Genomic DNA, 15,777 nt, shown 5'->3' on the forward strand with positions numbered 1-15,777 from the left:
TTTAGTCCTCTTTTTAGTCAACTTTAGCATGGGGCTGAAGACTTTTTAGGCACTGTAATTACTGCTCTGGCAACATTGTAAAACTTAGTCATGCCATGTAGACGGGCTCTGGTCATGCCAATAAAGCTAAATCTGCATTGATGCTCCACACCCCAAACACTTGATGGCGGTATTGCACCAAGTCGATATGCCAACCGCCAGCAAAATTTAAAGAAGAAGAAGACATTGCCTCATTCAGCAACGCTCATTCTCATTGGAAGCGAGTCATCACCTCATAACCACTCCAGAGCCCGTTTACGTTTATTAGACATTCTCTCAGCCACTCCTTCCAATAGAGGACAGGGTCAACATGGCGTCTCTGAGGTGCTTTCTTCGCTCTGGGAAGGTAAGTACTAAGAATATATTTTATAGCAACAAACAGCTGTCCGTTGACAAAGAACCGACCTATATATAATGTTATATTTTTTATGTGATTCAGAATGCTGTGTCGCTGGTCTTACGAAGAGAGATCCACAGGACGGCGCCGGCCTCTTTGCAGGTTTGGCAATGCGATGCTCTAACCTTCAGCAGAGCAGCTGATGAAGCTGTTTCAAATGACGTTAACGTCACTGCTTTAGTTAATGTTTGGATGAAAATTGTACTTGTTCTGATCACGCTTTTGTCATCTTGTCTTTCTGTTTTTCCTTGATTTTGAAACTGAAAATGAGTTATCGTTAGCCTCCCAAAGCTACTTAACTTGTATGCTAACGTATGAGCTCCCTGTTAATTTACACCAGAGAGGGTTAAAGCGGGTCAGTAATCAGTCTTTGTTTACACTGTGACGTGTTGTCTTTACCAAATAATTACTGAAGCCAACTTGAATCAGACTGTTTGTTTTAACAGCTTCCGAAAATAAAGCTAAGCTTCCCTGGGTTGGTCCTGTGCTGATGTGCAGGCTAGCTCTCTATTTAATTAGAAAATCCAATGACATAGTTTATGTCTTAACCATTATGTCATTATACTTTACTCCAGCTAACGTAAAGTGATATTCCCTAGGTAACTGTCCGAGATGCTCTCAATCAAGCCATGGATGAGGAGCTTGAGAGAGATGAAAAGGTGTTCTTGCTGGGTGAAGAAGTGGCACAGTATGATGGTGCTTACAAGGTCAGTGAACTCTGCATAATTGAGAGGCTATAATTCATCATGTCACCTATTGCACCCCTCTCATTCTCTGTACTTATAATGGAAGAATTTTAATTAGTGATGTCCAATTGTTTATTAAACTTTTGGCTCCCAGCTGAAAGGGAACACCAGTTATTTTAAGTGATTTCTAATCTCTAACACTTTGTTACATTCAGTGAATTCATATCTCCTCACAATCTGCTATCGCACCATTCTGTGAGTACACCGTAGAGTACTAACAATGAAAAAAAGGTCTTCGTACACATCCCTGGCTCCATAAATTGGAAACAAAGTAGAGCAATCCTGTCCCCCAAACTATAGCAAAACTGCTCCATCCAATCACCAAAGGGGTGGGGGAATGGTTTTGTGTTTGTTTTAAATATCAACAAACGTGTCATTATCCAGAATTACTTGCAACATCTTAAAGAAGCGATTTGTAGGATTGTTACTGAACGTTCTGTAGGCCAAAATCAAAACACTGGTGAACGTTCTCAAGACTACCAGACGCGAGCCTCTTCTGGGTTGCCAGATGTAGTGAAGACTTAGCTAACGTTAGTTGACCTGCAGCTGCTTTAACGTTTTTCCAACCATGACCCAGCTACACATTACGGAAACAGTGAAAACAAAAAAATACCTCTCTAACCAATGTAACATATTTAGCTGAAGTAGGGCTGGGCGATAAAACGATAGCGATATGTATCGCAATAGACATGTAATCGATATCAATAAAAATGCGTTCGATAGAACATTCGATAATTAAAAGCAACACACACCTCCCGCCTTACGTTGTCCATAAATAAATAGGCTAAATATATCTTGCATTGTAGCTAGTATGTGCAACTCTACCAGCGTAGTCGATAGAAGTAGGCCTACCTCAACACAGACTCTCAATGAGTCCTTGCCCCGTTCTCTCTCTCTCTCTCTCTCTCTCTCTCTCAGGCGCATCCCTCCTCAGCATGCACATGTAATCCAAACATTCACAATCGTGCAAGACGACTGGCTAAATTGCTATTAAATCCGGTTAGCATCATTAGCACGCTGCACGAAATTTCTTCAAAACTGTTGCATTCAAATTGACTGCTAAATTCTAATCATCTCAATCCCAATGCAAATGGAAAACTATTTTCCAAGACTCAAACTGGCCTGTCCCAAGGAGAAAAAGTATTCATTTGAAACTTAAACACACGTGGGGAAACTGAACAGTCTAACCCAGTGGTCCCCAAACTTTTTCTTCCGAGGGCCAGCTCACTATGCCTGGCTCTAAGAGGGGGCCAGAGACTCGGAGTATATCAGTAACCATAAATAGCTTAGTGCTGTGAACAACAACAGTCTACCTTAGTTGAATATTCCATTACATTTAATCATTGGCTACTGCAATATTGCAACTAAGGTAGACTGTTGTAATACCATTGTTAGCTGTGTTTATATTGCCATCATACCATGTAAAATGTAGCTCAAATAAAATAATACTAATAAAAAGACTTTAGCATTCCCCAAGTATTAGCAGTGTCTGTATACACAGCTCAAGTTGTGAACAAGCAATATCCTACAAATAATCTAAATTCTCAAAATATGAGAGTTTTATGAAGTGCTGGCAAAAACATGAAAAAAAAAACACCTGAAATGACCGCCATTCTAACTTTCACTCACCTGATGAGAACTTTGAATTTGTATGAACATTTGAAGAGTAAATAAAAAATAGAAATAATTATCCCAGAAAGTCCCAGAAATATGACTTGAATACAAGTTAATTAGTTATTCAACAATTAACTGATAAACTTTTAGAATACTTTGAGCACTGATGCAGTCAGCATGGGCCTCTTACATTGTTTGCAGGTAGGTTCATTCCGTTTTTGATGGCAAACGCGAAACAGCGCCAAAACAACCACCAGTGGACAAAAAGAGTATTACATGTGTATTGTTAAGACTCGCCATAGAGAATGAATGGGGGAAATTACAGAGGTTATAGTTTGACGATGTTGTACTCCCGTGCGGGCCAGATCCTACCACAGACATGTTTTGGGGGCCACCCAAATTGTGTTGCTGTTTCAATTATTTGAGTGTTTTTCATGATTGTGTTGCTTTTTCTTTTCCCTGTTTGCTTTGATTGATAACTGAGGTGATTCAAATCAGAGGAAGGTTAAGTTTAAAATAAGTGTTTTAAATTTAACTTTTTTCCCCTTCTGGTCCTTATCTGAAATAGATTTTTTTTTTTTTTTAAAAATCAATAATTATCGTTATCGACTGATATGAAATACTTATCGTGATACAGTTTTCAGCCATATCACCCAGCCCTAAGCTGAAGTTAGCGATGCAGATGAAGTTTAGCCTAGGCTACCTGTCGTGGAGAAATATGGCCAGCTCTGCGTCAGACTTGATATTCTTAGTTTGACGAAGACGTCGCCATCTCCGGAAGCTCCCCCAATGTCCACTTAATTTGTTTCTTGTTTTAATTTTGGAAATTTGCCTGCCTCTCGTAGGCGTTCATGACTACAACTGACAGCAAGTTGACAGTTAGCCTTTGCTTTGGCAACACAAATAGGAGGACACGCCAGCCCATTATTAATACGCTATTCTAGAATTAATCGTTCAACACACATATAATTTCAAATTTTCAGATTTTTGCATTGCTATGTATTACTTGCCGACTTTCATTCTCAATGAAATTTCATTGCAATCAGTGGACTACTTTCGCAATTATATAAAAGACGTGAATCAGAGGCACAAAACCTAAAGCCGTTGACAGCGGTCACTACATGGAACTAATGGTAACACTTTACTTGACAGTATCGACATAAATGACATGACACTGTCATAACACATGAACCCTAATCCTAACCCAAAACCTAACCCTAATCCTAACCTTAACTTGTTATGACAAAAACCGAATGTCACTTAATAACAGAAGCGTTATGTCATAAAGGTTTATGACTTGTTTATTACACGTTCATGACAGTGTTATGTCACTCTTATGTCGATTCTGTCAAGTAAAGTGTAACCACTAATGGACCTATGAACGTTGGGAAGATAATGGAACTTTCTGTAGCATTCTGAAGAGCCGTATAAATATCGAAAGCAGCAGACATTTATTCACATTTATAACAATCAACGTTGGTGCATGACAGTTGTGCCACTCCCCATATTTAAGGTGTGCGACGAAAAAAATCTTCATATGATAATTATGGTATTGCTATAATATTCAAGTTGTGTTCATTGTGACGCCAAACATTGATACATTTCTTTTCAGACTCAAGACAATTGAAAACTAATTTATTCACCCAACCATTTTGTTTCAGAGAAGCACTACCCTCCACCTCCTTGTCCAAGGTTTTTTGATTTGTATGTACTCTGTTGTGTATTGTTAAAGGTCAACGGTCAAATTTTGTTAAACTGACTTAACAACATAGTGAACAACATATATAATTCCTGCTTTTTTTTGGAGTATTTTGTCCTCTTCAGTTGAACAGATACTGTCTTGCAATTTATGGAATATGGCAGAATTATTATATCATGATGCATGGCGCGATCGTGTCCTATTGTGAGTTACTCTGTGATTCTCACCTCTAGCATTTTTCCTCTATAATCACTACTGTTCAAAACACACTCAATTAAAATTGATAAAAAATATATCTTTATAGATCATAGATGTCATGCTGCCTCAAACATTCAAAATTCTGAGCAGCTGTGGATGCAGTTACGTTATTCTGCTTTCTGGTATCCTGGCAAGAGAGTTCTGTCTTGGTATCTTGCTAGGCCATCTGAAACAAAGTTTGTAGCTGGTACCTTGATGCCTGCTAAGGCAAGTGACTCGTTAGATAGATAAGCCGCTGCTTTCCCTTTCGAACAGACCCATAGTGTAGACATTGTTATTGTTGCAACTGACTTACAATTACAGCTGGAAACAGCTGATTTTGGATGGAATATCTACATAGGTGTAAAAGGCCCATTTAAGTACCCTTTAAGTTTAGGCTCAATGTTTTGTATTTTATACAGTGAATAATGAATGAACTTATTGTATTGTTTTATTTCATTTGTTGGGCTATTTTAGGTAAGTAGAGGTCTTTGGAAGAAATATGGCGATAAACGCATCATTGACACACCTATTACTGAGGTAAGGTTTCTCTCTTTTAGATATATTAGTGATTATCAAGAATTTATTAGATGTAACTGTAACATTTATTATATGTAACAACTAAGTACAATATCTATGCTATTTACACAGATGGGATTTGCCGGTATTGCTGTTGGTGCCGCAATGGTGAGTCCTTTTTGTTCTGTGTGGGAGTGCGCGGACTGAATAACAATAATGAAAACAATAATGACTCGGCATTCTGTTTGGGTTTTAGACACAAGACACTTTAAAGAGTTGGGAGAATATAAAGATGTTTTTTTTCTGAGAATTGTCTTGGTTATGTGAATACCAACTTAAATCTAACTATTTATCCAGGCTGGTCTCAGACCCATCTGCGAGTTCATGACCTTCAATTTCTCCATGCAAGCCATCGACCAAGTAATCAACTCTGCTGCCAAAACCTACTACATGTCTGCAGGACTGCAGCCTGTCCCAATTGTGTTCAGAGGCCCCAACGGTGCCTCAGCAGGTGTGGCAGCTCAGCACTCCCAGTGCTTTGCAGCCTGGTACGGTCATTGCCCTGGGTTGAAGGTGGTTAGCCCATGGAACTCGGAAGACGCCAAAGGCCTTCTCAAAGCAGCTATCCGAGATGATAACCCAGGTTGGAGGCTTGTATAACTGATGATACCATTTCTGTGAATCTCCCATGTTCTGTGAATCTCCCTAGCTGTGCTTGAACCTTTTAATGGTAGAAGCAGCTATGGTGGTAACAAACAAGCAGTAGCCATAGTATTTTTGCTCTTTTTTTAATCAGCATTGGAAATAGCCTCTGTTTAATAGACATTATTTTATCTTGTAGTGGTGTTCCTTGAGAATGAGCTCATGTACGGTGTGGCTTTTGAAATGTCAGAAGATACCCTGTCCAAGGATTTCACTGTACCTATTGGAAAGGCCAAAGTTGAAAGACAAGGTAGGTGCCCTAAACCGAATCCAGAAATAAGACGTAATGCACCACTCGGATAGCCTGACGAGCCAGACCCACATTAAAATGTAGGGTCTGGGCACTCACCGTTCTCAGTCCGAGGGGTGGGATAATCAGTTGTCTTTCAAATTCCCTCTGCACTCAATAGGACAGCGGCAGCGCTATGAGTCCCATGCGTTTCCCACCAGCGGAGCTAGTTGGCTAGTTCAAACGTTTGCCAACTTAATAAAAGCTTAACTCGTGTCACACTGTTCGCCAACAGCAACATCCATCTTATTTGTTTTCAAGTAGCAGGGAATTCAAGCCAAACCGTTGCAACTCTGCCAGCAATCATTATGTTAAGCCCACCTAACGACTCTATACACGATTTCATTGGCCTGATTGAGTTTCGATTTCTGGAGCTCACAAGCCAACGGAGAGTTGCTAGACTAGCCCTGCCAGCAAATGTAATTTGCTGCCGCTAGGGGCGCGTCTAGATTTCTAGGCTCCCACTCGGACATGTGCGTTAGAAAACATTGACAGGCACCAGACATTACAATTTGTGGTTGAATATGTAATTGCATAGAATTTGGAGAATTAGTTAAACTCAAAAGTGTATTAATTGCATTGCAGTGTATTAATGTGACAACACTTACTACTTTTTCTGATCTGAAAATCCTCTCCTCAAACATAAAATCCACTTGCAAAGCCGCTGCTGTAAAAAACATCTGCAAAAAATCTGAACTCTGCTTATACAAAGCAGATCTGACATTGACATCTGACATCATAACCTGAACAGAAAAAGCCCCCAATTTAGAGGGATGTAATGCTCGAAACTAACGTTTTGAAGCGGTATCAAGTTTTCAGAGCGCAAATGTTTCAGAACACTGCTCCGAAATGCAGTTCAAAATACCCATGTGCAGTCAGTCATGGTGGTGTACTGGTTAGCGCAACTGTGTGATTTTAGTGACCGTCTTTGCCCCCTTGTAATATGTTCATATGTTGTTTTGCACAGGTAATCACATCACTCTTGTGTCACATTCCCGTATGGTTGGCCATTGTCTTGATGCTGCAGCAGTCTTGGCAAAAGAGGGTGTTGAGTGCGAGGTGAGCCTTTTGTATGTAATTAGTAACATTATGAGATAAGGAACATTTGCACCAAGTTACATGTCAGAAACTATATATATTTTTGCTGTGTATAACAAAGTTGAGTATGAAAAGAAATGCAGCTAGAAAAAGGAATCTGAACTTGCTCAATGCACTGTTGTATGTTGACATGACACCAAAATTATGACTTCAATACAATACCATGCCTAAATATCTCAATACCAACACTAAAACAATGCCACAGAAAAAACTGTAAAGGCAATACGGCAAGTTTTTGCGGTCTACTCCAGTCGGATAAGAGGATACATACAACCAGGGCTTGAAATTAGCACCCGCCAAGCGCCAATGGCGAGTATATTTTTGTGTTGGCAGCTGAATTATGGCAGGTACTGTGCCACTTTGGCGTGTGGAAAATGGCTGCTTATCAACTGCAAGAATAGGCTAAATTGGTTTGCCATATCAACTCCGCTTTGCATCTGTGTTCTGTTCGCCCAATGTTGACATGGTCAAGATTTATTTTCCGATAGGCTAGGTTTCTTGCCAAAACGCCAAAAAGTCTTATTGGTTTGCCTGCCCTTTCATGCATCTGCTGAGAAAACAATAGAATAATAGAAGATGTTGCATAGAAATGTAGCATATTACTTGCTTACTTTCACTTTCAATGATGGCGAAAGAACTACTTACGAATGATGGAGCAATACATAATTTGTTTGCTTCGCTTCAATGAATGCATCTAATTATAGGCTACAAAATGATTGGACCCCCGAACATTGGGAAGGCCTGTTCATTTAAATGGAACTTGCAGCGGAAAAGTCTATTTTGTCACTTTTGGGAGCCACAGACTAACTGGTGTAACCCACTTACAGTGAATGATGCTAAGCTAGGCTAACAGTGGGGGTGTCGGAATGGGTTATTGCATGCACAGAGAAGAGAAGGGTGTGTATCTGCTTATCTAACTCTGGGATAGATGGAAAATGAGCCAATTTTCTAAAAAGTAAAAAAAAATTCACCCTAGATGTCAACTTTTCAAAAAGCTCTGCGATTCATTTCAGTGACTTTGTTTTCTGTGCTTTACCGGTCATGAATCATGCCCCCAGGTCATAAATCTGCGTACCATCAGACCCCTGGATGTGGAGACCATTGAAGCCAGTGTGATGAAAACAAATCACCTTGTGACTGTTGAGGGTGGCTGGCCCCAATTTGGTGTTGGTGCGGAGATTTGTGCCAGAGTCATGGAGGGTGAGTATTTTGTGCTGCCTGGTTTTTCGAGAGGAAAAACATGCTTGGCACAAAATGTTATGACACTCCTCTGAATTATAGTAATTTGTATCGCTTTTCTCATGGCTTCCAGGTCCAGCTTTCAACTATTTGGATGCCCCAGCTGTGAGAGTAACAGGGGTTGATATCCCCATGCCCTATGCCAAAATTTTGGAAGACAATAGTGTACCTCAGATTAAGGACATCATTTTTTCTGTCAAGAAGACATTAAATGTTTAATTTCTCAGATGTCATTCACACTCTGTAGCTCACCTGGACCCTAATCCCTTGTCTACAAACTTACATTTGAATACATGAGTAGCAGCCGTGAACATCCCAGAGAGACTCCTAGTCTAGTGCTCCACAGTTCCAGCCTGTTACATTATTCAGTCTTTCTATGGGTATGTTTTTCGTTTATCAACTGATAAGAATCCTTAAGCAATTTCTGGGAAGAGGGAATATTTATTATGGTTGTCAAAAAAGTAAATTGTGTACTATGATACTGTAAATTCCATTGTAATCAATAATAAACAAAATGAAATGAGATGCTTTCATTATCTAAGGTCTGTCTGTCTTGACAGCTGAATGATATTTAACCATTTGGACGTGCATTGATGTATTAGCGCAGTGGTTCTCAACTTTTTTTGAGCAAACGCCCCCCTGACCTTATTTTGATCCCCCCCCCCCCCCCACACACACACAATTTAAAAAAAAAAAAAAAAAAAATCACCCCTGGGTGGGCTATAGGCCACTCACACTCATGCTATATTGCTTAAATAAAAAAACGAGCCCATTTCTGTGCTGTTTTGGTTTCTTCTGGAATTATAAGAAAATGTCCCTAAGCAGATTTGGCCCACTGTTAGAAGCAATAGGAGACTGGTTGGGTAAAAAAAAAAAAAAAACACTACCACATCAGCATTGGAATCAATAGGAACATTAAATGTAGGCAACAAGACGTGTCATTTTATCATGGACAAAAATCAAGTGCACATCACGTGAACAACATATGCACCGTAACAATCCCAGGGTACCCGCAGAGTCTTAGAAGTATTAAAAAGTATTACATTTAATTTTCCTAAATTAAGGCCTTAAAGGTGCCATGTGTAAGAATTGAGGTAAAAATATCCAAAAAATGAGCTACACGCATCAAAAGAATGAGAAGAAATAAGGGTGATGTCATTAAAAAAATGGCAAGGTATAGTGCTGCAGAGATATCAACCAGAATTAGCATGCTAAATTACTAGCCACAGCCCGACAGGTGTCTCATAATACCAGCTTCGGCCATGGGAGGCGGTATGCGGGCAACTTAACCGCCAGCCAAACTGCAATACACGTTTCTCGGTTGTTACTCTAGGGTAGACCAACTCACTTTCTGGAGGTATACTGCCTCCATCTTTTATGGAATGTGGAGTATGAATTGATTTTTTGGCGGATATTACACATGGCACCTTTAAAAAGTATTGAATTTCACCTCAAAGTCTGGATTTTTTTCACGGAGGTCTTAATTTTTCAAATGATCAGTAGATTTAGTCTAATATCCTCACGTAGCATAAATCAGACTCAAGGATTAAAGGTCTCCGTCGTACCACGGATTCCCGTCAATTTGATTTTAGAAATGTCATATTTGAGATCGATGCAGATCCGGTGAAAAAAAAAAAAGGAGGTGGGGGTCTATCACCTTTTCTTTTCCTTTTTTTAAGGCAACTACAAATATTAGGTCCGATGAATGAATGTGTGTGATGGTAAATGTTTAAAGACCTATATGTGTTCTTGAGAACTTTGTGTCTCAATCAGAGACCGCTCAAGAAGATATGTCAGCCATGAGTTTCGCTTTGTTTATGTTGTAGCTACACGCTTGTCTCATGGGCCTGGGGCGGTTGCTTAAAAAAAAGAACACGTCTGGAGGACGGTCAAAAAATTGGATTATAGTGACACAATCGAGACAGCTGATGAGGTTGCCCAATCAGTTTAACTTTTTTGGATATGATATTGTGAGCTCTATGTGCGAATTCGGAGGCTGTGTTCTTTGTGTGTGTTCTTTGTGTGTTCAGGGCTGTGGCCCTGAAGGGACCTATCTCCCGACAATGACCGGCGTTCTATACATTATCCCGCTTATTACTAGCCTGGCTAGCGCCACCACTTCTCAATGAGACGTGGTCTGGGAACCAAACGTTCATTTTCTCGTATTTGAAAAAAATGTCCAGATCCGTTTATTGGGTGCCACGGATGTCTATCAAATGCATCTGTGCATAGCTCATCATCGTCTTGCTTTCCCACCTGTTCTGTGATTGGTTCCCTATCTCAGGCGAAAATTTGCTCCATGGTCTCCAGGCTGCCTTAGCAGCGTGAATCAAATCGCGCGCAAGGCAGCATGGGAACACCCAGGCTAGCTTATTACACGGCTACTTACCAAAACGACACAATAAACTCCCCACGATATGACTCTTTAGCCTACATAGCCTAGGCTATACCCTATTTGTTACCGTTTCATCATGGCTTTTGCTGATAAACAAATAGTTCGCAACAACACACGCTGAACTTGAATCAAACATTCTTTAGAACATAGCTGATCAACCGTCTGCTTTCACTTTTGAATGAAGTTACAATCCTTGCGTAGTGATATGAAAGAATTGACTTAGAAGCACAAAGCCCATTTTCCTTGACAGCGGTCTGTTATACTTAGCAACGGTCTGTTATTCAGAATTATTACACGGCTCTTCAGAGTGCTGCAGAACGTTCCATTCACATGAATGGGCCTTCCCAACGTTCGGGCCTATGTTAAATCTACATAAATCACCGGCAAAGCATTTAATCACCGCTGTCAATGGCAACGGGTTTTGTGCTTCTGATTAATGTCTTTCATATCACTACGCAAGGACTGGAACTTCATTCAAACGTGAAAGCAGACGGTTGATCAGCAGCTGTGTTCTAAAGAATGTTTGATTCAAGTTCAGCAGCGTGTGTTGCGAACTAGGCCTATTTGTTTCTCAGCAAATGCCACGATGAACGGTAACAAATAGGCTAGGTTATGTAGGCTAAAGTCATATCCTGGAGAGTTTATTATTTCGTTTTGGCAAGTAGCCGTATAATAAGCGGGATAATGTATAGAACGGCGGTCATTACTGTGAAAATAAGTCCCTTCAGGGCGGAACAAGAGCGGAACGCCCTGTCGGGACTTATTTTCCCAGTAATGACCGGCGTTCTATACATTATCCCTTACTTAGCAGACCGCCGAACGTTGGCAAGGCCCATTCAAGTGAATGGAGCATTCTGCAGCACTATGAAGAGCCGTGTAATAAAATAATAATATCGTGAACTGTTGAGTAAGGGGGTCAGTCGTGTTTGTGACGCACAGACAGCCTTGTAGCCAGTGTTCGAATTATACCGTGAGCTTTGGGGGGTACCGCTATTTCAACTGGTGACGTCACTCTACATTTTATATAGGCTTACACACAGGATTTCACACTTGTGGTTCACAGTCAAATTTCCTTCGAAATATAGGCCATATGACCGTGGCTGGCTGGCCGACAAGTTAAAAGAAACTAATCATACTAGCAAGCACAATTTACCTTACACGTTATGGGAAGGGTTGGATTTGGGTAAACACTGTTTCAAGGTGTTTGTGCAGCAATACGCTTTTAAGAAAGGCTGATCTCTAATAATGGCAACGATGAAAGACATTTCACGTCCAATTGATTATTATATGTTCACGTAGCGTTTCAAACAAACTGCAGGTAACGCTGCAATTATGGGTGTATGGGCATTTATGTAAAAAAGGTTGAGAACCACTTATCTACATGCGAAATACCCTGAATATTAGTACAAATTCCCTCTTGTTAAGACATTAAGAATGAAATTGCACAAAATGATAAATCGCCCCTCTCCCCGTGTCAGTATATCTATGGAACTTCTCCTATGGTGTGTGATTGTAGACCTGATTTTTAAGCTAAGCAGCAGCGATGGTCGTGTCCGCTGAGTGGAAGGGAGACCTACGGTTAAACCATAGCGATCTTGCTACTCAATGTTTTTCTAAGGTTGGCTATCACTATGTTACAAAGGCAGTGAAATATTAGACAAATGTATGGCCAGTTGGCCACCGTTTGTTAACCCAAGTATGAGGCTTTTGCAGCCTACATTGTGCAGTTGTTTTAATTCGTCAGTATTATATCATAGCAAACAACACAGTCTGAACGTACCAGAGAAATGGTACAGCCCAATAGGGGTGAGGGTTTGAAAATCGTATTTCATTAGATTATATCCTGAATTGTTGGTATGTGATGGTAATACATTTAATTACATGCAATGTTGGATAACATTAAATTTTATTACATTTTGTCAGTACCCCCCAAACTATTATTTTCATCCCTTTTGGGGGGGTCCAAGTCTCATCAAGGGGGGTCGGACCCCCCCAATACCCCCCGTAATTCGAACCATGGTTGACAAGAGGTTGCGATATGGTGAGGGATACAAGGATACAAGGAAGTTTATTGTCACATGCATATAGTTACTGGAAGTAAGAAATGCAGTGAAATTATGTCTGGTGTCAGCCTATTTGTGCATTTATGGGGGGGAGGTAAAAAGTGCAGTAGAAGGGTTTAGTAGATTAAGTGGCAAGAGCTGCATAAGAAAGGTGGGGGAGGATTGGGATTGGGCGGGGGGCACCAACAAGGAGCACCCAAGAGCAACAGGGGCAAGGAAAAACTCCCTTACCAAGGAAGAAATCCACGGCTCAAGGGGCTAACCCAACTGCCAGGGGTCTTGGTGTGTGTGTTGGGGGGATGACAGGGGAGATGGCAGTGTGCAATATGTGTGTTGGAGAAGCTTCCTCATGAAATAATGTGCTGTGTATGTAGGGGAGAGGTCGTGTTGCGCTATGAAAGAACATGCGTAGCCTACTTTCTGAGCGCAAAAACGGTCAACCATAGATAAACGTATACCTACCTCATACCTGTCAACACTCCCGTTTTTCCCGGGTTTCTCCCGTATTTCAAGGTCATCTCCCAGCACCCTCCCATTTTGTTATTTCTCCCGGAAAACTCCCGTAATTTGCATGGCCATCAAACTTCATTTTAAAATCATTGTTCCATTCAGGTTGCCAGGTTGTGTATGAAATACACCCTACACATACACGATCACTTAGTTTCAACTGTTTTGTCATAGGCTAAACCCTGGCAACCCAAAACCCAAATAAGGAAGCGGGTGCCAACTGCTGAGTCTCGTCGTAAGCAAGCAGGCTAGTTGAATGGCCTACTCCAGAACTAGCTGTTGTGAACTTGTTGGGAATTTAATTGATTAACACATCACATAAACTGTTATTGAGTGTTGTTGATACACTGAACTGACAGCAAGCAGCTTTGGAGTTTTAGAAGTAGGCTGCAGGCAGGCAGCTGGTGGATACATAACTGGCATGCGTAAGGTAAAAGCAACGACCGAAATGCAGTGTTGAAACACGTGTATGAAACGTATTAAATATGCAAACACAGATCCGGTATAAACACTGACACCCCCACCCCCCTGGCATGGGTTTATCATAAACTTTATTGTTAATTAGGCCATGACCCATCACTGAATTATGCCTATATTTTGCTGGTGCTAGCTAAACTCAAAATGACTTTCACAGTGACAGCCATACGATTTTTTTTTATGCCAGAGAGGCAGCTAAGTCTTTCATGACAAACGGGAGGATGCTAACGTTAAATATATTACACTTTCATGTTTTTATTTTGTCATTTTCTTACATCGTCACTTACATCAAAACATGGTGGATGCACATCAATACTATCTCATCTAATGAGAAAAGACGCCGACGCTTGTTAGAAGCCATAACTCCAGAGGCACCGTAAGTCCTCAGCCGGTCAGTCAACAGGCTAAACTCAAAAATACCGGAGAAATGTCAATAGCGACCTAGCCATTTAAGTGTGTCAAAATAAAAATGTTTATGTATCCACTAACGCTGTATTATTTCATGTATGAAGGTTATAGCAGATGTCTCTTTAAGAATTGCGGCCGGCCACGACCGTTACAGGAGAATATAGAACGGTCGTCGACGGCCGCTACGGGGTATTAAGGTTTTGCACCTACGTCATAATGTCATGTGACCGTTTGTTTACAACTAGAGTGGTAGGCAAGAATGGTAGGCAAGGCACTGCAGAGAGTGGTAGGCAACAGTCTACAACAGTCGGGTTGCATAGGCTACACATAGTTACAAATAGCTTCAAAATTGAAATTTTAATATCAAATATTGACTGGGATGCCAACCACTTGTGTAGGCCCTAACAGTTGGTTTTACAATAAGAAGCAAAAAGGCGACGAACGACCGTTTAGCCTACCTATCCTCGTGGTTGTGGAGGATAATCGTTAGCAGCTGTGAAGTCTTTTATTCTCAAGATGGCCTAATGGTGTAGCCTACCCAGACAGCAAAATATATTTGGGCCAGATCTTCATTAGCATTTGGCGCAGATCCTCTAAACGGACCTGCCCCGGGGTCATTTCTTCCAACGGGCCAATACCGGAACAGGTTGGAATTACGGATCAGAGACAGATCTGGGCCAGAACTGGCCCAGTACAGTTAATATTGCCATGGCATTTGGTGCGGATCTGGCCCAGACTCATATTCTACATCTGGGGCTCATCTGGCCCTGGTCTGTGATTCATAAGCTATCAGAGAATTAAGACCCACACAATTTGTAATTTTCAAAATAGTTTTTTTATTTTAGAAAAGGCAAAAGAGAACACTGTGTCCGCTAGCCTAAGCTTAGGCCTAGGCCTACAACATAACACAAATATGTGAAATATAAGGCTTATGTTGATAAACAAACTCCGCTAAACGCACTGAAAGAAAATGTCATGTTAACATAGTCCGTTGCATCTAACCGGCTGATGTCCCGATGATGATGACGACTAGGCCTGTCAAACTCGATTCCTTTTAAGGATCCGGGTTATTCTGAGTCACTCACTAAACTGATCCGGGTTGAACGAGTCACTTGAGTCAGTATTGCTAAATCGCAAAGAAATTCAGTCCTATGTAGTGCCGTGGGGTGCTTCATTTCGTTAAGTGCCTTCTCATGTTGGATGTGGATCCTCCATGATTTGAAACCAGGTTTTTGCAGCACTTGCATTTAGCCTTTAGAGTTTTGCTCTCCTGGTCAAAGTGCATCCACACATTGTTCATCTTTTTGGTGCTCATGTTCAGAAACTTTGATCTTATTGACAGAGAGGG

General features: G+C 40.9%; 1 protein-coding gene across 1 annotated transcript; it reads left to right on the forward strand.

Annotated features, from left to right (window-relative positions):
- Nucleotides 1–247: 247 nt before the first annotated feature.
- pdhb (pyruvate dehydrogenase E1 subunit beta) lies at nucleotides 248–9,104 on the forward strand. Its single transcript, XM_042090302.1, has 10 exons — nucleotides 248–385; nucleotides 479–538; nucleotides 1,036–1,143; nucleotides 5,210–5,272; nucleotides 5,384–5,419; nucleotides 5,609–5,894; nucleotides 6,093–6,203; nucleotides 7,210–7,301; nucleotides 8,399–8,540; nucleotides 8,653–9,104. The coding sequence occupies exons 1-10, from the start codon at nucleotides 350–352 to the stop codon at nucleotides 8,796–8,798; spliced, it is 1,080 nt and encodes a 359-aa protein (XP_041946236.1). The 5' UTR covers nucleotides 248–349; the 3' UTR covers nucleotides 8,799–9,104.
- The last annotated feature ends 6,673 nt before the right edge of the window (nucleotides 9,105–15,777 follow it).

The sequence above is a fragment of the Alosa sapidissima genome, chromosome 4, assembly GCF_018492685.1.
Source record: "Alosa sapidissima isolate fAloSap1 chromosome 4, fAloSap1.pri, whole genome shotgun sequence".
In the NCBI taxonomy this organism is placed as follows: domain Eukaryota; kingdom Metazoa; phylum Chordata; class Actinopteri; order Clupeiformes; family Clupeidae; genus Alosa; species Alosa sapidissima.

Coding starts and splice junctions, on each gene's coding strand:
- pdhb (XM_042090302.1), top strand. CDS start 350: ATGGCGTCTCTGAGGTGCTTTCTTCGCTCTGGGAAG. Junction 539..1,035: donor CGGCGCCGGCCTCTTTGCAG/GTTTGGCAATGC, acceptor GATATTCCCTAG/GTAACTGTCCGAGATGCTCT. Junction 5,895..6,092: donor TATCCGAGATGATAACCCAG/GTTGGAGGCTTG, acceptor TTTATCTTGTAG/TGGTGTTCCTTGAGAATGAG.